Genomic DNA, 23,887 nt, shown 5'->3' on the forward strand with positions numbered 1-23,887 from the left:
TCTCCCTTTCTACCTTTTTCCTCCTCTAAGACGCACCTCAAAACCTACCTCTTTGAGCAAGAATTTTCTCATTTGCACCAATATGCCCGTAAACGATTCAACATAAAATGTTGCTTCATTAGGCTCCTGTAAACCATTGTGGGATGTTATCATTAAATGAAAAGTTCTGTATAAAATGCAAGCTGTTATTGCACAGTGCATATGATCTGTCATGTTGTGTTTGTTGTGTGTGAGTGCCGAAGGAGAGAATCTGTTGCTACAACCTGACACAGTCAGCAATAAATCACAAGTACCTATAGCCAGAAAGAACATGAGAAGTGAAGTAATTGCTGGTGAAAGAAGTGGATGGGAGGTATTGCTGCTCAACATAAATTGTTCACATTACAGCGTTCAGTTGACAAAAATGAAATAATTACCTGTGTACTCCATAATTACAGCTGTGGTTGGCCACACACTCTGTAATCAGAAACCTGAATACTGAAATGGGGTTTGGGGCAGATGGGGGAGGGGAGGAGAGGGGGAGGGGGTGGAAGGGGAGCAGAAAGTGGTTCTATTGAACGATGACTGTGACAATGTAGATATTTTTACAAAAAATGTAAGCATATGTATGGTACAAAAGCACTCCATTATTTATAAATGACACATTCTTTGCTCATGTGCAGGAAGATCTGATTCAACCAGATACTCCTCCTTAAATGGTGGTTAGATCATGCAGGAGTTTTTGCCAGAATTTTATGAGATTTCATGAGAATTGTATATTGTTTGTTGGATTGTCAGTGATGGATGGAGAGTCAACAAATGAATGTTCGCTATCGACAAATATATAATTTCTTTTCAGAATAGGTGCACGGTGATAAAATATCCCCTGCATATAAATCAGAGATGTTTGAAATGCCTGCTTAAGGGGATTAAAGTTTAATTTGAAGTTGTATGGCACATCATTGTCTTTATATAGGTGACAGCTTTGCAGTATAATCTTCAGAGTTAACTCTTGATGACAGCAGGTTTTGTGCTGTCTTCATCAACTCAGGCCGCGTTGTTGAAGATCAGTTTTGGTATGTTTTTTAGAGAGCCATTGAGCAAGCATTGAAAGAAATTGGACACACGTTGCCATGTACAAGAAAACGAGCGTGCCAAGGAAGATACGCACCCTTGTAATGTGGCCACTGTAAATCTTCAACCACGTAGTATCATCTTGGGTAGTGTTCCACCTTAATGCTTTGTGCGCCGTTTAAGATGGGACACTGTGTTTTCATCATTGATATTACTTTTGGGGTTTTGAAATTCGGATGGCAGTACCATGGGTTTCTACTCCAAACCTCAATAATTTATGATACTGATTTCCCTGTTTCACCACAGATTAGGAAAAATTGAAGCCATTATATGTGCTGTGCAGTTTAATGCTGTAAAGAGGGAAGGGAATACAAAAAGAATTATGGAATTCCCAAAGGTAGTAATATTCTTTGCTTTATAAATGAAAAATTGTTTTAATTCCCTGCCAGAAGCAATAATTTGATTTTTCATAAATTCTTTCATCAAAGTGTCATGAAACAAAAATTGACACAAACTGCATCTTTCAGATAATGAACAGATACAAAGGAATAAACTAGATAATTGAGACAAGGAGCAAATAGACTCGTGGATCAAAACTAAACTCTGACTGAAAGCCAGGTTAGAAATAATAATAGTAGTATCTTAAGGAAAGGATATTTTTATTATTTAAGCACAGTGATATTTCCTCAATTTTGAAAAACATAAAGTAATAAAATGATCCTTCATGATTGTTTTAATGGCATCAAAATTGTATAGCCGAGTCTCTTTCTTTGTTGTACCTTGTCAAAAACTCTGTCGCCCAATGAAATGTGTAAGAGCACGATTAAAACACGAGTAGGTCGATGGCATATGTTTCATAGTCAAATTCAAACAAAGAGTTAATAAATCCCAGCTTATTGCTGTGGCCCATTCAGCATAAGAGATAATTCAGTAAACAAGCAACATGGATGAATGAGTAGACTTTTATAACTACCATTCATTTATCGGAGCTCTTGAAGCGCACTTAATGTGAACAGCAAATTGCACAAACTGCACTGAAACCTATCTGATCATAATTAATTAGTTATAATAAAACAATTAAACTATGTTTGCGTGCAACAAAGGAAATGAAGGGCAGGACAAAGCAATACAGGGGTAAAGAGTGGGTTGTTAGGACAATGTAAAAGTAAACAGTGGAGTACTGATTTGCAGCAAAAAGGACAGGGTCAAATCCGAAGCAAGATAAGCCCCCTATAGATAATAAATCAGCTGTACATATTAAACAACAGATGTTTCTGACTCAAGCAGGAAGACACAATGGATCATATAACAGCAGTTATGTTTGTAAGGATTACTGAATCAGACTTCAACTTCAGAGGAATATCCTACTATATAAAATCTTTATAGTCACTTCCTTTAACTAACACAGATCAGCCTTCTGATTTAGGCTTGAAACATCTGTCTACTCTTTAAAGGTTTATGGCCATGATCCGAAACTGTGCAGTGAAGCCTACATAGTGTCCACTCATAATAGGTGTCCTGTGCAATATTATCGTCATCTCAGGTCTTAAACTGGCTTTATTGCTGACATGTTATGAGATTTACTCCAGTCAGCAGTTAGATTAGCCACAGTGAAAATACAAATCATTTCACAGTAATGACTTGCTGATATACTTTCTTGAAGAGTACAAAACATTTTACTTAATTTGGGAATTCTTCTCAATTTGGACTCCAAACAACCTCATTTTTAATTGCGCAGCTTAAAACTATCCATGTACCAGTTTATTGTGTGAATTCCTGTATACCAAACAGGAGAATAATGCTCAAAGCACCATAAATTAATCACAGAAATGATGAGGCAGTGTGGATTTTAACCTGTATTCATGAAATATCTGTCACAGCTTCTGCATTAGAGTGGAACTGATGCATTCTACAATTGTTACTTCATGTAAATTATTGTATTTCAAATGGCTCTGCAACACAGTAGAGTCCCATTTCGTCAAAAATGTTTCATAAAATGCATGAGGATTTCTCAGGTGGCCAGTGTTATAAAATAAAATGATTGGCTCTTCGGTTGGCATGATACTGAACCCTGTAAAATGGCATTCTGTAGATGTACAAGCACACAGAATTAAAAAGGCTCTTGAAGTGAACACTTTGGGTGAAGTTAACCTGTCTTACTGAAGGTATTTGGTTAAGTCAGACAAATCACGACCCAATTGTGAAGAAGCACCTTTTTTTGGAGGGGGTCATGCCTGGAAAAATTGCGGCGCTATTAGCTCCAGCTCAGAAAGACAAGAATCAATGACGGAATCAAGAAAATGGGCCTTTAGCCCATTATGGGCAAATGCGGATTAGTTTGGATTTCAGGACTTGATTTGGAATCACGCCTGATTGGCTGCATTGAAGAACACATCTTCACACCTAAACATCATTGTAAAATTTTAAAATTATTCTAAAGATTTGCTTGGGTCATTTGTCGAGAGGGTTAATCTGCTGTCAAAGATGGAAGTTTGAATTATGTTGTACCAAATCCACTAAGCTTCAGGAAATACTGAACGTTCTACCATAAGAACACCTGTATTTAGACAACAGCCCGAGGCTTAATTAAAATCAGCAAAGAGGTTAGTTAACAGCTTACTGTGAGTAGAAAGTCACAGGTGGTTCATTTACAATACAAGCAGCAGAGCGGGTTTAAGATTTCTGAATGTAATCCTTACTTTAGGCTTTTTTTGACAAGGTTTCTTTAAGAGTAGATATAAAGAGTAAACTTGTCAGTGAAATATATATTTACAAAATCATAGCTGTCTTGGAGGAGCCTGAAAGAGAGCAAATGGCTAATTATAATAGACCGGACACCTCCAGGATGAGCGAATGGTAACTCGTGAAACTGCAGGATTGGGGGATTCACCTCGTAATGCCACCTTTGGAGTTCTTTGATTGAGAGATTGAGCGCAGGCCAGCCCGTCCTCGATTGAACATAAAAGACCCTATTTAACTATTTGAGGGAGCGCAGGGAACTCTCCTGGTGTGTTGATCAACTACTTATCCTTCAACCAACACTTAAAAACAGATGACTGGTCATATTATCCCACTACTACTTATGGAATCACACTATGTGCAAATTGTCTGGCACACATCCTACATTACATCAGCGGCTTCACTTCAAAAGTACTTAATTGGTTGTAAATATTTTGGGATGCGCAGTGGTCTCATGAGGCGCTGGATGCATGTATATGCATATACACACATGCATATATATACATTTTTTCTTTGAAGATGATACCAATGCAAGATATCAAAATTGCCAACTTGAGCCCTGCCAAAGGCTGTGATTTTTGCAAATGGCAAGGAGGGCCCTGAAGGCACAGCCCATACAGAAGAATTTTCACAAAATAATATGATAATATGCCAAATTTCAGGTTCCCTGACAATGCTGATAAAAGAAAGCCCATACCATTCCATCTGATATCCAAGCTTTCTCACCATTCCATCAGATATCCAAGCTTTCTCACAAGAGTCTTTGAGCTGTGTGAGGTTGTGGGAGGCCTTAGGATGATATATGAACACCAACAGAGGGGTCAATCGTATATGCTCATTATATAGGATGGCACTGTGTGTTGAACTATCAATGGATGGCACCATGACAGTGGGGTGGGTGGGGAAACTGACTTGGCATCCCTGATGCTGTTGAGTTTCTGCTCTCTGGCCTGATGCTTGGCGGAGATCTCACAGGAGGATCAAAACCGAGAAGCACTGTCCTGTGCGGCCCAGCACATGACTGAAAAGTGTGAGTGATGAAATCCTGTGAGCAGAACCCCAGCCCACTGTCTGTGCTGCAGATAGTGAGTGGCCGAGGTGACTTTAGCGAACACGGAAGGATTTATACCCTGAACAAAAGAACTGTACCATTGAGCTCCTTGAATTGTTGCTTGAACTGACATAGAGCCAAAGTCACACCCTGTAAACTATGAAGGATAAATTAATTCAATTTATTCCTTGAAGCTAACTTAACCTTTTTACTTCATTCTGTTTCATTTTCTGAGAGTAATTGATCAATTAAATGTCCACACACAATATTTTCTTTATGTTGGGGAGCACACTAACTTATTTGTCAGGTGTGGCTCAGTATATCTATAGAATAGATCTATAGAAACCTTGCAGGGAATAAGGAGGCCATTCGGCCCATCAAGTCTGCACCGACTCTCTGAAAGAGCACCCTTCCTAGGCCCACTAATGGCCATACACCTAACCTGCACATTTTGGACTGTGGGAGGAAACCGGGGAACCCGGAGGAAACTCACGCAGACACAGGGAGAAAGTGCAAACTCCACACAGTCACCCAAGGCCGGAATCGAACCCGGGTGTTGTGAGGCAGCAGTGCTAACCATTGTGCCACCATTCAACCCACTGTCCCACCATGCCACCTTCTGTCTCTGACCTAAAAATTGTGGGATCAAATCCCACCCCAGGACTTGAAAGCACAAAAATCAAAGTTGAACACTCGAGTGCAATAGTAAGGGAATGTAACACTGCCAGGGTGTCATCTCTTGTGTGAGACGTTAAATCCAGGTCCCATCTATCATAATCTTTATTGTCACAAGTAGGCTTACATTAACACTGCAATGAAGTTACTGTGAAAAGCCCTAGGTTGCCACATTCCTGTATTCGGGAACACAGAGGGAGAATTCAGAATGTCCAAATTACCTAACAGCAAGTCTTTGGAGAGTTGTGGGAGGAAACGGGAGCACCCGGAGGAAACCCATGCAGATGCGGGGAGAACATGTAGACTCCGCACAGACAGTAACTCAAGCTGGGAATCGAATCTGGGACGTTGGCGCTGTGAAGGCATAGTGGTAACCACTGTGCTACAGCGCTGCCCACAGGCAGATGTACAAGATCCCATGGCATTATTTTGAAGAAGTGCAAGATATCACTGATGACCTGGCCAATATTTATTCCTCAATCGCCGACATCAAAATAATGACCTAGCCAATATTGCATTGCCAGTTGTGAAAGCTTGCTCTGTGGTAATTGGCTGCCATGTTTCCTTTATTATAATAGACTTCAAAAGTACTTAATTTAGGGTGACATGTGGCGCAGTGGTTTGCACTGGGACTACGGCGCTGAGGACCCGGGTTCAAATCCCGGCCCTGGGTCACTGTCCGTGTGGAGTTTTCACATTCTCCCTGTGTCTGCCCCACAACTTAAATGGGTAACCTTACAGGTTAGGTGGATTGGCCCGGCTAAATTGCCCATTAATTGGAAAAAATAAATAATTGGGTACTCTAAATTTGTAAAACAAGAGTACGTCATTGGTTGTAAAGAAATTGGAAGAATTGTGGTCATGTATGGTGCTATGTAAATGCAACTCTTTCTTTACTTAAAGAAAACTAGTACCGACCTTACGTGGATTGCTAGTATTGGGCACAATTTAATGGAAAAGCTTCTAAGGTGCTATCTACCCGAATGAGGACAGAGTCCCGTAGGGCACGAGATTAGCCGAGTGTTTACCGGCGCTCGGAGTACCAAGTAACAGCCCGCTATCTACGCTCATCAGGGTGGATTGGGGGCCTCAGTGGGGAACTCCCCGACGAGGCTGCCCTTCACTCCGTTTTCTGCACTGAGGAGCTCTGCTCACTGGAACTCTTCAATGCAGCGAGAGATTGGGATGCCATTTTTAAATGACCTCCCCCAAGCCCCAGCTCACTATAAGGGGGTGTGTCCCCCACTCCCCCCACACTCCTCCTCACACTCACGAAGAACACGCCCTGGCCCGATCACCGCGTAAAAGATACCAGCCTGGAGTCAATTAGATCTGGCATCAGCACAGTTAAGTGGGTTCTTAAACCCATTTATCTTTGCGAGACAGTGTCCCACACACAATGTGTGTTGCGCCTGTCTCTCTTGGCATTTACCAGCCGTGTCCCACTCTGATTCTGGAGCTGGTAGATCGCGCCCTCAGTATTTACAATCAAAATAAAACATGGGCTGTGATCGTACAGCCGTGTCGCACCAGACTTAGTGACATGACAAGGCCGGTTAATCTCGCATGAGGCCTCGCGTGAAAATGATGATGCTTAGGTTGCCTTGAGCAATCTATTGCGACGTCGTCATCTGGATCTCGCCCTCAATGGGCAGGATCCAGTTTTGCATATTTAAGTGTGCAATTGATATCACTTAAATATGTTCGCACGTGAGACTCTTGAGGCTATATGCCCACGCCTTGAAGACCTCGCTGTGATGCCATTATGGCATTGGTTCACACAAATATTGGGCAGCACGGTAGCACAATGGGTAGCACTGGTGTTTCAGAGCTCCAAGGCCCCAGGTTTGATTCCTAGCTTGGGAAGTCTGTGCGGAGTCTGCACGTTCTCCCTGTGCCTGCTTGGGTTTTCTCCGGGTGCTCCGGTTTCCTCCCACAAGTTCCGAAAGATGTGCTGTTAGATAATTTGGACCTTCTGAATTCTCCCTCTGTGTACACGAACAGGTGCCAGAATGTGGTGACTGGGGGCTTTTCACAGTAACTTCATTGCAGTGTTAAAGTAAGCCTAATTGTGACAATAAAGATTATTATTATGTGGACCAGGTGTAACGTCACCTGAGGGGGTCTACCAGGAGATCGGAGGTCCCCGGCTGTTTGGGCACTGGGCAAGGTTATACCTTGGCACTCCCGATGCCACCCAGGCACCTTGGCACTGCTGGCCTGGAATCCTGGCAGTGGTATATAGGCACCCTGACAGTGCCACCATGCCACTGCCAGGGTGCCCAGGTATCATTGCCAGGATGGCAGGGGCATTTCTAGGCTGACAGGGGCACAGTCAGGGTCCCTGGATGGCAGTGGCAAGGTGCCTGGGTGGCAGGTTGTGCCCTGCCCTAATGATGTGGGTGAGGGGGGCCTCGAGGACCCCCTTATCAGCAAGTTGGGGCAATGGGGGGTACGGAGACAAGCACCAAGAAACACTCCGCTGTACGTCCCCAAAACGGGACTCTGTTTTTTTCCCCATTAAATCGTGCCCATGCAGACTGAATAAACCATTAGGAACATGAATTAGGTTTAATGTAGACAAAAAAACAGAACACAATGCATTGATATCAGTTGCTTACAAATGATTTGCCACAGTGAATAGATTATGAAAATAAGACTGCAGCATCCATGAAATGTTTGAAAAGGTAACTGTTTAAGATGTTGAATTTACTTTGTGAGAGCAAGAAAAATAAATTAATCTTTATGCAGAGCCATATATTCTCCAGGTTTACAGAGTGCTTACCATCCAGTGAATTACATGTGATACTTCATTACTGTTGTGTCATATCAGCACATGCGGACACAGCACCATCCTACAAACAGCAACGGAGTGGAATAACCAATTAATTTGTTATTTGTGGTGTTGGTTTTGGGATGAATGTTGGCCAGGGCCACACTCCTGTTCTTCATATGGTGCCGTGGGGTTTACTACACCAGTTTGCCATCAGGTCGGAAAGAAAGCACCTCTCAGATGCAACACTTTCTCTTTTTTTAAAATAAATTTAGAGTACCCAATTTCTTTTCCAATTAAGGGTCAATTCAGCTTGGCCAATTCACCTATCCTGCACATCTTTGGGTTGTGGGGGAGATGCAACGCTTTCTCAATACTGCTGATGTGTCAACCTAGATGATAGGGGCGGCACAGTGGTTAGCACTGTTGCCTCACAGCGCCAGGGACCCGGGTTCAATTTCAGCCTTGGATGACTGTCTGTGTTGGGTTTGCACTTTCTCCCCATGTCTGCGTGGGTTACCTCTGGGTGCTCCGGTTTCCTCCCAAAGAAGTGCAGGTTAGGTGGATTGGCCATGCTCAATTACCCCCTAGTGTATAGGCATGTGGAGATGGGTTGCGGGGTTGGTGCGGCGGAGTTGGCCTCGGTAGGGTTGCTCTTTCAGAGGGTTGGTGCAGACTTGATGGTCCAAATGGCCTCCTTCTGCACTGTAGGGATTCTATAATCTTATATGCCCACGTTCTGGTAGAGCTGTTTAGCCCACTGCCACAAGTTGACATAGAATAGTACAAAGAAGTTATATCAGGCAATGTCATACAGATTCCTCATAATATTACAATTCGAAATCCATATGAAACCATTCAATAGGCTAACAACTGTTCCCTGAATGCCTATGCAACTGAGGCGTAAATATCAATCAAAATTGATGATAGCCGTCACAATACTCAATGCAACAAGCAAGCTGCAATGTCTCAGACCGTCTTGTCTTTTCCAGGTTGTTTGCCGCGAAGTGCAATGGCTGCATGGAGAAAATAGCCCCGACAGAATTTGTGATGCGAGCTTTGGAGTGCGTTTACCACCTGAGCTGCTTTTGTTGCTGTGTCTGCGAAAGGCAACTGAGGAAAGGTGACGAGTATGTCCTGAAAGAGGGGCAGCTGCTTTGCAAAAGCGATTATGAGAAGGAAAAGGAGCTTCTGAGTTCTGTTAGCCCTGATGATTCTGACTCAGGTAAAGATCGCACATTCCAAGCATTTCCCCCCCCCCCCACAGGGGAAAAATCATTCACCGCTTCCGTCTGAATTATTTTAACCCACATGCCTAACAGTGCCCTCAAATGTTTGCAGCGTTCACACAGTATATGATGGCACAGCAAAAAACAAATTTGTCCCCCTCCCTCCCTATAAATAGCCAGCCTGAATCTAAAGGCCCAACCTTGTCTGGAGTGTTCAAATGGAAAATATGACTAGCGTGTGATGCCTTAGTGTAGCCATCTGTTGCCAGACAATGTCCTGCACAGCTCTGCTAGGCTCAAAACCAAAATGCCAACTGATTGGAATGGGGCTTTTCAAAGAACAATTTTATCAGACGTTTTTAAGACATTGTTACCTCACAGATGATACTTTCTCTTGTGTTTTAGGAACTTAACACATTTAGAATCAAAGAATCTGGGAACACACCGTTCGCCGCACGGTGCATGTGCCAACTCTTGGAAAGAGCTATTCAGTCAACCCCACCCCTCTGCTCTTTCCCCACAGCCCTGGGAATGCTTTCAGCTTCTCAAGTATATATCGAATTCCATTTTGAAAGTTATTATTGAATCTGTTCCACCACCCTGTCAGGCAGTGCATTCCAGATCATAACAACGGGTACTGCTTTGAAATAACTTTTTTTTTAATCCTCCTCTCCCCGCTGGTTTTTTCGATAACCATTGTAAATCTGCACCTTTTTGTTTATTTGATTAAAGCCCCTTCATAATTTTGAACACCTCCATTAAATCTGCCCTGAGCCCCCTTTGCTCTAAAGACAAAAATCCCAGCTCCAGCTAATCTTTCCATATAAACTGTCCCATCCCTGGTCCAATGCCAGTTGATCTCTTCTGCCTTCTATCCAAAGCGTTCACATCCTTCCAAAAGTGTTGTGTCTAAAATTGGACGCAGTAGTCCACCTGAGGCCTGAGCAGTGATTTACTGCCCAGTGTAACTCTGGATTTTCCCCAGACCCCCTGCCCCCCCCCCCCCCCCTCCACCCTCCACCCACCACCCACCAACCACCAACCACAGAGGGAGTTCACCATAGTGGGATCTTCCAGTCCCACACGCTGAAGAACTAAATGGCATCTGCAGCAGCGAATGTTCCACCGCACATTGGCTCCAGAGTTGGTGTATCTTTCCTCTTCAGAGCCACACTCCGACCTGTTCCAAAAGATGTATTATCCTACAATCTTCCCAAATGTTCGCCAACACCAATTGATCATGAATAAATTAACATACTAGATTAGCATCTCGTGTTGTTTGTCAAAACTTAGCGTTTCATTTCTGTTGTTGCTGCTGGAGTTCAGTGTGTTATATAACATTTTGAATCAGTTAGAGATAAAATTGCTCCATGTGTATATAGCTCGGTTTGTTTTGTTTAGTTTTTATAAGAAACAGTGTGCCACTCAACTCGCTGCACCCACTAAACATCCACACCCATTACTCAATTTGTGGTATTAACTACAGCTGTTCCTTATTTTGTTGCAGACAACTGTCAAAGAATTTGTCAAAGCATCTCCGTGTGCCTGTTTTTGTTTTCTGGGAACATTCCATCTTAACTCAAAGTGGACTAGGGCAAATTCCATGTTTGATTAACAGCCCAGATGTAAATATGGCACTAAAGGAACACCAATAGTTAACTAACCTTTATAACATTCAGCTGGAAGGACACAAAATGCTCTCCATTTTTGAGTTATCAAAAACAGATGATCAAAGAAAGACGCATATCAGCAGAGGGCGAGCAAAGGTTGCGTATGTGTATTGGGGGGGGGCACATTGTTTAATCGCAGAACTGTTTTTGCTTCATTTACTATTTTGGAAGAAGTATTTGTCTGGAGTACGTTTTTTTTTAAAAGAAAAACACGACGCCGACAAGCTGCTAGACCTGCCGTAACTTTCCAAAAGACTAGGAGTTATCAGGTTTAGAAAGCCATTAAATTTAAATGGCATTTCAGGAAGTTAATAATGACACGGCTATTAAAGTGAGTGAGCCAGCGTTTGATCAACACATAAATATGTTGAATTGAAATAAAGGGAGATGATCCTGCAGGGCCAGTAAGAGACAAAAGCCAGTGATGAACTGCATTAAAATAGATCACGTTCCAGCTGGCTGACTTTTCCAGAAGTTTGTAAAAATCTGTTGATTCACTTTACATTTTACAGTATTATTTTTTTAAATATAAATTTAAAGTACCCAATTAATTTTTTTCCAATTAAGGGACAATTTAGCATGTTCAATCCACCTACCTTGCACATCTTTGGGTTGTGGGGGCGAAACCCACACAAGCTCGGGGAGAATGTGCAAACTCCACACGGACAGTGCCCCAGAGCCGGGATCGAACCTGGGACCTCGGCGCCATGAGACTCCAGTGCTACCACTGCGACACCGTGCTGCCCTTATTTTAGAGTATTATAATAGACAACAATAACTTTTGAATTAACATCCAAAATTCCATAACATTCAAATCTCTCATTTTTAAGTAAGTTCCCTTCGTTGGGAGAAGCCACGTTTTAAATGAAGAACCCATTTCCATCCCCCCCTCTCCCCAATTTTTAAAGTGAGTCCTCCATTTTAATTATGGTGAGGTTTTAAAACATGTTCACCCACAATGCTTATGCTGGAAATCGAATTTAAATAGTGGGGATCCATTGTCGGAGAAAGTAAATGCAAGGAGCCCTAAGATCAAAGTCACAAGTTGTGGAGGTTGGAACAAACCAGCAAAGTTAAGATTTTACCTCCACAGTCCCTTTAAGACTAGCAATGAGCTACGAGTGGGACCTCCCCGTGGAAGTGGTGCTGCAACATAAATATAGACATCAAACAAAATGCACGGACAACATCAGGCATATCAGCGACAGGGAGGTTCATTTGTCTGCTGTCCCCTTTCCTTTGCAAATTAGCTCCCTGCAAAGTGGAGGAAATGGTTCAAACTGAGATTTGGGGCAGGATTTTCTCTTTGGTTTCTGATCTCCGATGTTAGACTCAAATGGGGGTCGGAAGCTCGCACTGAAAGAGAAATAATTGGCCAATTAGTGGCCAGGGGGCAGACTCACTACCCAATTAAGGATTACGGGTGGGTTATGAGGGCTATGACAGATAAGCAAGAGAGAGGGTGCCCAAGAGGGAGCCTCCCTCCCCTCCACTCAATTTTTAAAAATTATTTTAAAAAAGAAAAGCATTTGCAGCCAGGACATCACCCTGGGGGGGGTGGGGAACCAACTTTTCCAGACAGGCAGGGAGGGTCTCTAAACCTGCCCAGAGCATTGGTCTCCCTGCTACTGGAAGGCTGCTTCCGGGTAGTCAAATTGTCCCCGGCCTCCTATGGGGACCTGGAGACCCCACTGGAAAATCCAAGTCAGCTTCCATTAGTAGCCCTCACTGAGTCTTCTTGACTGCCACCACTTGTGGGTAAATGGCTCAGTCTAGGATGGAGCCAGGAAACCTGCATGCTGGCTAGCAGCTCTCCTATCTCCATTGCCAGACCCACTGGGAGCCCTCGGTACTTGTCCACGTCAATCCAGGAATGTCAAAAGCCTTGTGTCATCACTCGAAGATATGGTTAGAAACAGGTCTCTGAAATGATCCTCGTTATCACCTCCCAAATGGCTCCTCCAAAATAGCAGCACCTTGAGCATGTTCTCTTCTCTCTACATATGTATAGTATCAATTGGAAGGTATTTTGTGAAGATAAATTCAGGATACATCAATATGTGAAATGGTAAAATGTCAGTTCAGGCACATTTGCCTTGGATGTAGCTGTGATTGCTTAATTTTTGTGATTGCCTGCAATCTCACTGTTAGTTATAAGTTGCTGTACAGTCTCAACTGGGCTCCAGGTGCACATGAGCCCCCACGGAAAATAATTACCCTAAATTTGACAATAAATCAACAATTAAAAGATTTACTAGGATGTTGCCAGGACTTGATGGTTTGAGTTATAAGGAGAGGCTGGATAGACTGGGACTTTTTTCCCTGGAGCGTAGGAGGCTTAGGGGTGATCTTATAGAGGTCTATAAAATAATGAGGGGCATAGATAAGGTAGATAGTCAACATCTTTTCCCAAAGGTAGGGGAGTCTAAAACTAGAGGGCATAGGTTTAAGGTGAGAGGGGAGAGATTCAGAAGGGCCCAGAGGGGCAATTTCTTCACTCAGAGGGTAGTGAGTGTCTGGAATGGGCTGCCAGAGGTAGTAGTAGAGGCGGGTACAATTGTGTCTTTTAAAAAGCATTTAGATAGTTACATGGGTAAGATGGGTATAGAGGGTTATGGGCCAAGTGCGGGCAACTGGGACTAGATTAATGGTAAAAACTGGGCGGCATGGACTGGTTGGGCCGAAGGGCCTGTTTCCATGCTGTAAACTTCTATGATTCTATTCTATAATTGTACCCGGGAGTCGATAATGGAAAATGTCACACTGGTGGCACTCCTCTTGGGGATTAATGAATTTTACTTAGGTAAAAGAGTTCAAACCTAAACTTTAAGCCTAATGGGTGCCTTTGGATGCCTGTGGTTCACAGTAAGTGTTTGGCATGCCCCATTTCCAACCCCTCGACTTGAAAAACTGCACCAAAGCTTTGTTTTTACAGAAGACTGTTGGATTTTTTTTCTCAAGCGTTGTATTCATGGGTAATTCTGTAATATTTTAAATTGACAATGAACTGTATTTCATTTGATGAATTTACAGTGAAAAGTGATGATGAAGATATTGACATTAAGCCAAATAAAATTCAGGGAATTCAGGGAAAGGCTTGTGAAGATGCTAAGGATCAGAGAAGGCCAAAGCGGCCCAGAACAATCCTTACAACACAGCAACGGAGAGCATTTAAAGCATCATTTGAAGTTTCTTCCAAACCGTGCAGAAAGGTAAGGGTTTCAGTTGTTGTCCGGTACACCTGGTTATGTTATTTACCTGTTAGTTTTCACAGAACTACAAAAAGTTTTCAGTGCAAAGGCAAGTCAATTTCTTTCAGCCCCTCATAACCAATCCTCAGGCCCAACATGACCTTTTGATGGTTGTGTGGGGCAGAGATTGAGGGTGCTGCCAAACTGTCCAATTCTTTTCAAGACAAGGCCCGAGAGATTGGCATTCCCAACTCTCTGCTTAGGCCCTCCTACCTGAGGTTTGTGCAAAGTGCCTCGCTGTCCGGTGTGAGAGAATGGGATTTCATAGAACAGGAGGTGGGGGGGGGGGGGTGCACATCGTAGTTGGGGGAATGGGTAGAGGAAGGGGTCAAACCAGAATGGAAGTGGTCCAACATTTCCTTCTGAGACTTGGAGGATCAATAAAACAAGGAAAAAATAAAATAAACTGAACTCACCTTTCTGGGCCTCCTCTGGCCCGGATCGCTCCTGTATCGAGTTGGCCTGGTGCTGAAGCCTTCCCTGAATTCACCTTGAGTTAAAATTGCAGACCTGGCCTCAAAATGTTTGGAGCCAACTTTGCATATTTAAAGAAAGCTTTCAGTGGGCGCTCTCCCCTTGATCAAACTGCAGAAAAACAGCAGGATCAGTTGGGAAGGATAAGTCACTACAGCCAATTTAACTACCCATCAATCAATTTTGGCCAGGCAGGCAGGTTGAAATGAGTCTTCCTATTTTCCAGAGCTTTTAAATATTTCTAAGAACGAATGAAATGGGAGCAAGGAGTAGGCTACGCAGACCACCAACCCCCTCAACCTGCTCCACTCAAACATCATTGTTGATCTCCAACTCCCCACTTGCCCTGTGCCCAAAACCCTTGACCCCACTTGCTGTCCATGATCTATGCTCAATAGTATGCTTTTGCATTCAGAAAACCGAGTGCGCTTCGGGAAGATTGCTTTCACTAAAAATCCGTATATCTTTCTGTTTGCTTATTAAAGTCAACATACAAATGATTTTTCTCAACAGGTCAGAGAAACGCTCGCATCTGAAACGGGACTTAGTGTCAGAGTAGTTCAAGTTTGGTTCCAAAATCAAAGAGCCAAGGTAACCTTCTGGTCGCAAGTTACTCGAATTTGAAATCCTTTTGCTTACCATCGTTCTTTTTTGGAATATTATTTCTCGTGCAGTAGGGCTCAGTAGTCAGGTAGTCATAGCACTGGGTGAAAATCTCTGGAGGTTGCGAGTTCAAAGCCCACCGTGACAAGCTGTGAAAATGAAGTCAATAAATCTGTGGACTAGCATCCAAAAGTGAACATGAGAGCTCCCAGATTGTCAAGAAAGTTCAGCTCGGCCACTAATGTCCTTCAGTGAACTTTCCATCTCCATCTGGTTTGGCTTTACGTTGATTTTTTTTTTAATGCTAGCTTGGTGGCCAACTCAGTTGTAAATTAATTATTAGAAAATGGAACATCAAGAGATCCATCGCCGGCCTCTAGGCAACTAGGGAGGGGCAATAAAGGCCACTTTCCCACATGCATCTAAGAACAAATATAATCCGAAAATGAAGCTGGGGAATTGTGGCACGATACTGTAATGATAAACTCTCAAAGGCTTTATTGGTGAACAAAAAGGAATTTCTTTACAGTGATCTTCAACAGCAGCAAAATGTTTGCAGCTCATTCTAAAATATCTCTGCCAAGGAGAACACCTCCCCCTGGGGTAGTTCCTCAACGAGTCCTGATTGGTCTCCCAGGCCTTTGAGAGTGTATTGGTCTCCCAGGCCAGCTCACCCTTACTCTGCTGTGTTGCCCTTAAAGCGACAATCACGAGAGATACATTTGTCTTGGGATGCAACATGACAACAGGCAGCAGCGAATCAGCAGTCCATTTACATTCCTGCCAATTCATTTCCATGTTTAGGCAGAGTTCATAACCGGTCACCAATTTGCTACTCCCCATTTCTCGATGCCCTGTAAGGGTAAAATCCAACCCAAACCCCCCCCCACATACAGCTGGATTTGAACCCAGCTCAAGTGAGCAGAATGGAGACCCGTGTGTCTGCTAGCATTACAGCTAGGCGTGAATTGGGTTGGATCATTCTCTACCCCATTTTGAATTAGCTGCAGCAGATGCTCAGCTCAGATTTTGGACTCTGGTCTCTGAGAGGGAAGGAGAGGCTGGTGTGAGAGAAAAGTAATGACTGTCGTAGGGGAGGATGTTGGTACACATTTTTCAGATAGCGCAGTGTTGCATGTGCCATGTGTAATTCCTGACTTTGGAGGTACTTGATGCTGGGTGAAATGTTCCCGGCAGACACTCATCTCCTTTGTGAGGCAAAAGATCACCCAAAACATATAAATGGCAAACTAGCCAAAAGGCTACCAGCACCAAATCACATATACATCCCAAAGATCCATTACACTGCCCCGTAGAGTGGGCGGAACGGCGGCGGAGTGGTTGGCACTGCTGCCTCATGGCACAAAGGACTCGGGTTCGATCCTGGCCCTGTCTTTGTGGAGTTGACACATTCTCCCCGTGTCTATGGGGTGTCACCCCCACAGTACAAAGTGGTGCAAGGTAGGTGGATTGGCCACGTTAAATTGCCCCTTAATTGGAAAAAATGTGAATTGGGTACTCTAAGTTTATTAAAGGAAAAAAAACATTGCCCCACTGAAACAATTCTTTCACACGATTGGAATAAGTGACAAATAGTACAATGTATATGCAGAACTGATGTCTGACAATAGGTTTGTTTTTTAAATTTAGAGTACCCAATTCATTTTTTCCAATTAAGGGGCAATTTCGCGTGGCCAATCCACCTACCCTGCACATCTTTGAGTTGTGGGGGCGAAACCCACGCAAACACGGGGAGAATGTGCAAACTCCACACGGACAGTAACCCAGAGCCGGGATCGAACCTGGGACCTCGGCGCCGTGAGGCTGTAGGGCTAACCCACTGCGCCACCGTGCTGCCCGTCTGACAATAGATTTGAGATAGGTAAATAGGTACTGCACAATTGGATAAAATACATTCTCATTCAAATTTCTCGAATTAACTTTTCATTGTTATATACCAGTCGTACTCCAGTCAATGTTGATGAAAACATGTTAATCACATGTGAGGAGCACTGGTATAATGTTTTGTTTACATAAACGGGGAGAAATGTTCATGTTTTATGGCTGATTGGGATTAATTAATCACAGCTCTAATGATGCCCTTCCATTTGTAACAGCAATAGCTGCAGTGATAGGGAGGTGAATGGTCCGCCTCCCCAGCCGCATGTTCCTTGGCGGCATGCTATCGCCGGAAGCGGGATTCTCCATTCCCACCGCCGGCCAATGGGATTTCCCATCGTGTCCACCCTAAGCCGCCGGTAAACCCGTGGGCGGGGTTGTGCTGCCGGCCGAACGGAGAATCCCGCCGGCGGAGAATTCACCCCATGATCTTATGATGTGTAATATTATTTCACTCACAATACAATTTTCATATTGCAATTGCCTTCTATCCCTTTGCACTTCACCAACATGCAGGAAAAAGTCATACCCCCACCTTATAAAGTACCTAGTGGATCTGTCTAGTCCACTTTGTTATTAGCTGACTTTTAGAAATGTAATTCAATTTGGGTGTTTTCGAAACCCTGCTGCTTTGCCTGATTTCACGCTGATTTATTTGCAATTTTTAAGATGAAAAAGCTGGCACGAAGACAACAGCAGCAGCAAGAACAACAGAACGGTCAGCGCCTTGGACAAGGTAACCATCTGATGGTGGGGCTAGTGGGCAGGACAGCAGGTGGAAGAGAGAGAAATAAAAAACCTTCAACAGAAAACTGTTATGAATGTCTTACACGACTGCTAAATGTTCTGTAATGAAGAATTCAAAGCAATCTGGTTTTAAATTGCAATACCACTGAAAACAATGTGCGCAAGTGTAACAGGATTAAAAAATAGTCTCAATAAATACTAAGTGTTAAACCACAATTGTCGACATCCATCACTACCATAGCCCGGTGATGTCACCCCAACCATTGTACAGTCACTCTGCAGTTTAATTTCCTTTTAAAATTAAAATCTGTATCCAGCTTTTATCATTTTAATTTAGATTACTTATCTAGCCTGTGGTATAAACAGAACAGATAATGAACAGCCATAGGATACATCTGATATCCCACTCATGAGGGTGACTCACTACGAGGGTTGCTGGTGAGTTATGAGACAAGGCGACTCGACCGCTGTGGTACCTCATCACACCGCTCTCCGCCTCGATTTATTGTATTCCCATCGTGGATCCATGAAAGATTAACGTGCTTTATTCAGACAAGAAAGCTTGTTACTTCCCGACAAAGAAACAAATCTGCTCTATTGAAAAGGACCATTTTCTGAAGCCAGGAAGGCCAGGCGAACTCCTGATTGATCTTGTTTTCATTGGCAGAAGTGATGTCAAATAGAATGGATGGGATGATAAATTCATACGCCCCAGTTGGTCCGCAGCAGCAGCTCGTGTCCATAGACCAAAATGGTTACAACTCTGATCCATTTCAACAAGGACTCACCCCACCCCAGATGCCAGGGGACCACATGAATCCGTATGGTAGGTGTCTACTTGTATTCAGTTACTCTGTCAACTTTCAATTTAATTTCCTGCACCCATTTCAAAACATCAGCTTATACTGTTTAACTATCAGGAAAGATTGAGTAGGCTTCAGGCTCTTTTCTCAAGAAAAGAAAAGGCCTAGAGATGACCCAATGGTGTTCTTTAAATGGCAGAAGGGGGTTTGAAAGCGTAGACATAGAGAATATGTTTCCACTTGTGGGGGAACCAGAACTCAGTCCATAAATACAAGATCATCGCTTATAAAACCAAATGGTTTGAACAGAAAGCATAGATAAGATTAAGGGGAAGCTATATAAATACATGGGGGGAAAATAGAAAGATGTGCACATATGTTAGATAAAGCTGATAGAGTGAGAGGAGGCTTGTGTGGAGCATAAATGTCTGCAGAGGACCGAAAGGACCTGTCTCTCTGCTCTTAAGTTTTATATACTGTAATGTTGAAAGTATAGGCATCTCTGCCTATGCATTAAAGGTCTTTAAAATCTGATATTTTTGGAAATGCACCAAGCTCTGATTTTGTACAGACTTTTTAATCACAAAAAGGTGGCGTGAGATGACTGCCAATGGTATCAAGGCAGCATCTAACCACGTATGGCAGTCTTAGTAAAATTGAAGCAATTTTGGAAACAGTCCCGGAGTCATACTGAACACAAAGGAGGACTGTTGTGGTTATTGGAGCTCAATCATCTCAGCCCCAGGACATTGCTGCAGAGGGTCCTTAGGGCAGTGCCCTCAACCCAATAATCTTCAACTGATCCATCAATGATGATTTTCCCTCCATCATAAGATCAGAAGTGGAGATGATCACTGATGGTTACGCACTGTTCATTTCCAATTACAACTCCCAGGTGATGAAGCAGTCCGTGTCCATATGCAGCAAAACTGGGACAACATTCAGGCTTGATTGACAAATGGCAAGCAATATTTTATGCTACCACAAGGGCCGGGCAATGACCATCTCCAACAAGAGAGAGTCTAATCATCACACCATGACATTCAGTGGAATTATCATTGCTGAATCCTCTATCATCAACATCTTTTGATCAGATTGGCTGCAAGAGTAAGGTCAAAGACTGGGTATTCTGCGTTGAATAGCTCACCTCCTGACTCCTCAAAGCCTGTCCACCATCTACACCCCTAATCAGGATTATGATGGAATACTCTCCACTTGCCTGGATGAGTGTAGCAACACTATGAAACCCAACGCCATCCAGGACAAAGAAGTCCTCTTGACCAGCATTCCATTCACCACCTTAAACATTCACTCCCTCCATCAATTAATTTTTAAATTTAGAGTACCCAATTCATTTTTCCAATTAAGGGGCAATTTAGCCTGCACAACTTTGGGTTGTGAGGTGAAACCCACGCAAACATGGGGAGAATGTGCAAACTCCACACGGACAGTGACCCAGAGCCAGGATCGAACCTGGGACCTCGGCGCCGTGAGTCAACAGTGCTAACCACTGCACCACCGTGGCGCCCTTGCTATACTGTAATTTAAATACGAATAGCATCTCTCAGTATCTCTCACACAAAGGTCAGTGTGACTCAGACATGACCTGGTGTGTGTCCATTAGATATTTCCCACATTATAAGCATCAAATCCTAAACGCAATATTCAATTGAGCTGAATTTTCCTTATAAGCCTGTTACTCATCGTGACATTATTCCTTGGCACCTACTTAGAGGTAATCCCGCAATAAAAATCTAGGCTCAGTGAGTATTATATCCAATGGGTTAGATCAGGGATAGGCTACATAAGTTCTCTATGTTGGCAGTGAGCTTCGTTAGATATCAGCTTTTCACATTTGCTTGTCAGGCTTAGTTTCTGTTGTAGCCAATAATTCATTCTTCCAAATCTTTCCTCTTGGCATTAAAGTTGTTTATGGATAGATGTGATAGGTGGCACAGTGGCACAGTGGTTAACACGGCTGCCTCACGGCGCCGAGGACCTGGGTTTGGTCCCGGCCCCGGGTCACTGTCCGTGTGGGGTTTGCACATTTGCCCCGTTTCTGTGTGGGTCTCACCACCACAACCCAAAGATGTGCAGAGTAAGTGGATTGGACACACAAATTGCCCGTTAATTAGAACAAAAAAATTGGGTACTCTAAATTTATTTTAATTTTTTTTTAATACAGTGCCCAATTCATTTTTTTCCAATTAAGCATGGCCAATCCACCTACCCTGCACATCTTTGGATTGAGGGGGTGAAACCCATGCAAGCACGGGAAGAATGTGCAAACTCCACACGGACAGTGACCCAGAGCCGGGATCAAACCTGTGACCTCAGGGCTGTGAGGTAGCAGTGCTACACACTGCGCCACCATGCTGCCCTCTCTAAATTTATTTTTAAATGTATCCTATCGCTGCAATAGTTTCTAGTTTTTAGGTTTCAGTTGCACTCAGCACTCATGGTTATATTTGATGGCCCATTTAAGTGACATACTCAGAATTAAATGTCACTTAAATATATAGCCTCACACACTCTCTCACACTCTATGGTCCCTGCTGATGAAAGCTGGCTACAGACCTCAGTAGAACTGAGAGGAGTGGAAAATTGAGTCTCTTTGTTTTGAATTGAATATTATTAAAAGGAGGCTAAAAGCAAAAGGAATAGAGTATAAAGGTAAGGAAATGCCTGGAGTTTTGGTAACAGTTTTGGTCCCCTTATTTGAGGAAAGATGGAGATGGGTTGTCAGGCATTGGAGACAGTTCAGAGGAGGTTCACTAGATTGATTCCAGAGATGAGGGGTTTGTCGTATGAAGAGAGGTTGAGCAGTCTAAGCCTATACTCTCTAGAGTTTAGAAGAATGAGGGGAGATCAAATTGAGGTATATAAGATGATAAAACATATGGATAAAGTAGACGTGGAATGGGTGCTTCCTCTTGTGGGGCATTCTAGAACGAGAGGTCATAGTCTCAGGATAAGGGGTAGCAAATTTAAAACAGAGGTGAGGTGAAACTACTACTCTCAAAGGGTTGTCAATCGGTGGAATTTGCTTCACCACAGTGTGGTGGATGCTGGGACAGTGAGTAAATTTAAGGAGGAGTTGGGCAGATTTTTAATTAGTAATGGGTTACAGAGAACAGGCAAAATGGTGGAGCTGAGGTCATGGTGAGATCAGCCATGATCATATTGAACGATGGAGCAGGCTGGAGAGGCTAAATTGCCCAATCCTGTTCCTAGTTCTTATGTTCTAAGAAATAACTATTCTGTATAATTCCACCTTCCACCTCTTGGTCTGTATCCCTGTAGGTAACATCACCTCAAGCATAAATCTTGTGTCCTTGATTAATAAGGGGATTTCTTGATTAATAAGGGGATCGGGGGTTGTGAGGATAAGGCAGGAGAATGAGGATGAGTAACATATCAGCCATGATCGAATGGAGGAGCAGACTCGACGGGCCGAATGGCCTACTTCTGCTCCTGTATCCTGTGGAATCATACAAGTCAGTAGTTTGGTCCATCCTGTCTGGGCCTACCCTCTGAAACAACTATCAAAGTCCACTCTGCTGCTTTTCCCCTTGAAAATGTAACTTTATTAATACATTTATCCAATTCCCTGTCAAAATATCTTACCATTGAGTTTGTTGTGTATCAGGTGGATGATCACAATTTACTGAGTTAAAAAGATTTTTTTTTGCTAATTACCTATTGGGGCTCTTATTTTACCTTCTAATAAGAGTTGATAGTCCGGTTGATTGGAAGTGTCAAAATATGACTTTTTGCTAATTATTCACTTGAATACACTTGGTTAAAAACTAAATAAAAACTTAGAAATGAAATATCAAACAATACATAAAAAGGTTGAACACATGGCAAAAAATCATAAAGAAATCGCTTTGACACAATCAAACAGGTAGATGATTCAAGAATTCAGAAATTCAGAAACAAAGACCTCGGTCACAAGGTCTTTTAAGGGAATTTTTATCTCTGGTTTAACCCCTCATTTACTGTCATTGGTTTCTAATTATCAGCTGAGACCTCCTGGTTTATTCAAATGAATGTATATTACTTATAGAATGATTTATTAATCAAACATTGGATATTACTTAAGATTGACTCGTGCCTATCAAAACTAGCTCTGCGTCTGCGTGTGCAGTCTTAGGAAAATTACTGGATTTGGTTCTCACACTTTCCATGTTACACAGCTCGGCCTGGAGTCCTTGCTATAGCTGATTAGTTGATACATTCTTAGAACTAAATACAACAATGACTAAGTGGGCCAGTGGCACAATGGATAACGAGCCTGACTCCGGATCGGGACATCCCAGGTTCGACTCCTGGCTGGCTCGTGGCAGACGTTTCGACATCAGTTTCTGTCCATGAAAAAAATGCATTTTCAATAACTTTGACCCAATTCAGTTGATCGTTTAGATTATTAGATATACTTTTCTGCATAAGATAAAGATGCATGGCATTAAGGGGAAAGTAGTAGCATGGATAGAGGATTGGTTAATTAATAGAAAGCAAAGAGTGGTGATTAATGGGTGTTTCTCTGGTTGGCAATCAGTAGCTAGTGGTGTCCCTCAGGGATCAGTGTTGGGCCCACAATTGGTCACAATTTACATATATGATTTGGAGTTGGGGACCAAGGGCAATGTGTCCAAGTTTGCAGATGACACTAAGATAAGTGGTAAAGCAAAACGTGCAGAGGATACTGGAAGTCTGCAGAGGGATTTGGATAGGCTAAGTGAATGGGCTAGGGTCTGGCAGATGGAATACAATGTTGACAAATGTGAGGTTATCCATTTTGGTAGGAATAACAGCAAAAGGGATTATTATTTAAATGATAAAATATTAAAACATGCTGCTGTGCAGAGAGACCTGGGTGTGCTAGTGCATGAGTCGCAAAAAGTTGGTTTACAGGTG

The 23,887-nt window shown here is 43.0% G+C and overlaps 1 protein-coding gene across 7 annotated transcripts in view; it reads left to right on the forward strand.

Moving 5' to 3' along the window:
* Positions 1–23,887, forward strand: part of LOC140399180 (LIM/homeobox protein LMX-1.2-like) — a 225,386-nt gene that overhangs the window by 195,706 nt on the left and 5,793 nt on the right. For all 7 annotated transcript variants that reach the window (XM_072488503.1, XM_072488504.1, XM_072488501.1 and 4 more), the window contains 5 exons: positions 9,284–9,516; positions 14,224–14,402; positions 15,429–15,506; positions 18,087–18,153; positions 18,832–18,990. In XM_072488503.1, coding sequence (XP_072344604.1) covers positions 9,284–9,516; positions 14,224–14,402; positions 15,429–15,506; positions 18,087–18,153; positions 18,832–18,990 — 716 coding nt within the window. The remainder of the gene's footprint in view (positions 1–9,283; positions 9,517–14,223; positions 14,403–15,428; positions 15,507–18,086; positions 18,154–18,831; positions 18,991–23,887) is intronic.

This window comes from Scyliorhinus torazame, chromosome 22 (genome assembly GCF_047496885.1).
Source record: "Scyliorhinus torazame isolate Kashiwa2021f chromosome 22, sScyTor2.1, whole genome shotgun sequence".
In the NCBI taxonomy this organism is placed as follows: Eukaryota; Metazoa; Chordata; class Chondrichthyes; order Carcharhiniformes; family Scyliorhinidae; genus Scyliorhinus; species Scyliorhinus torazame.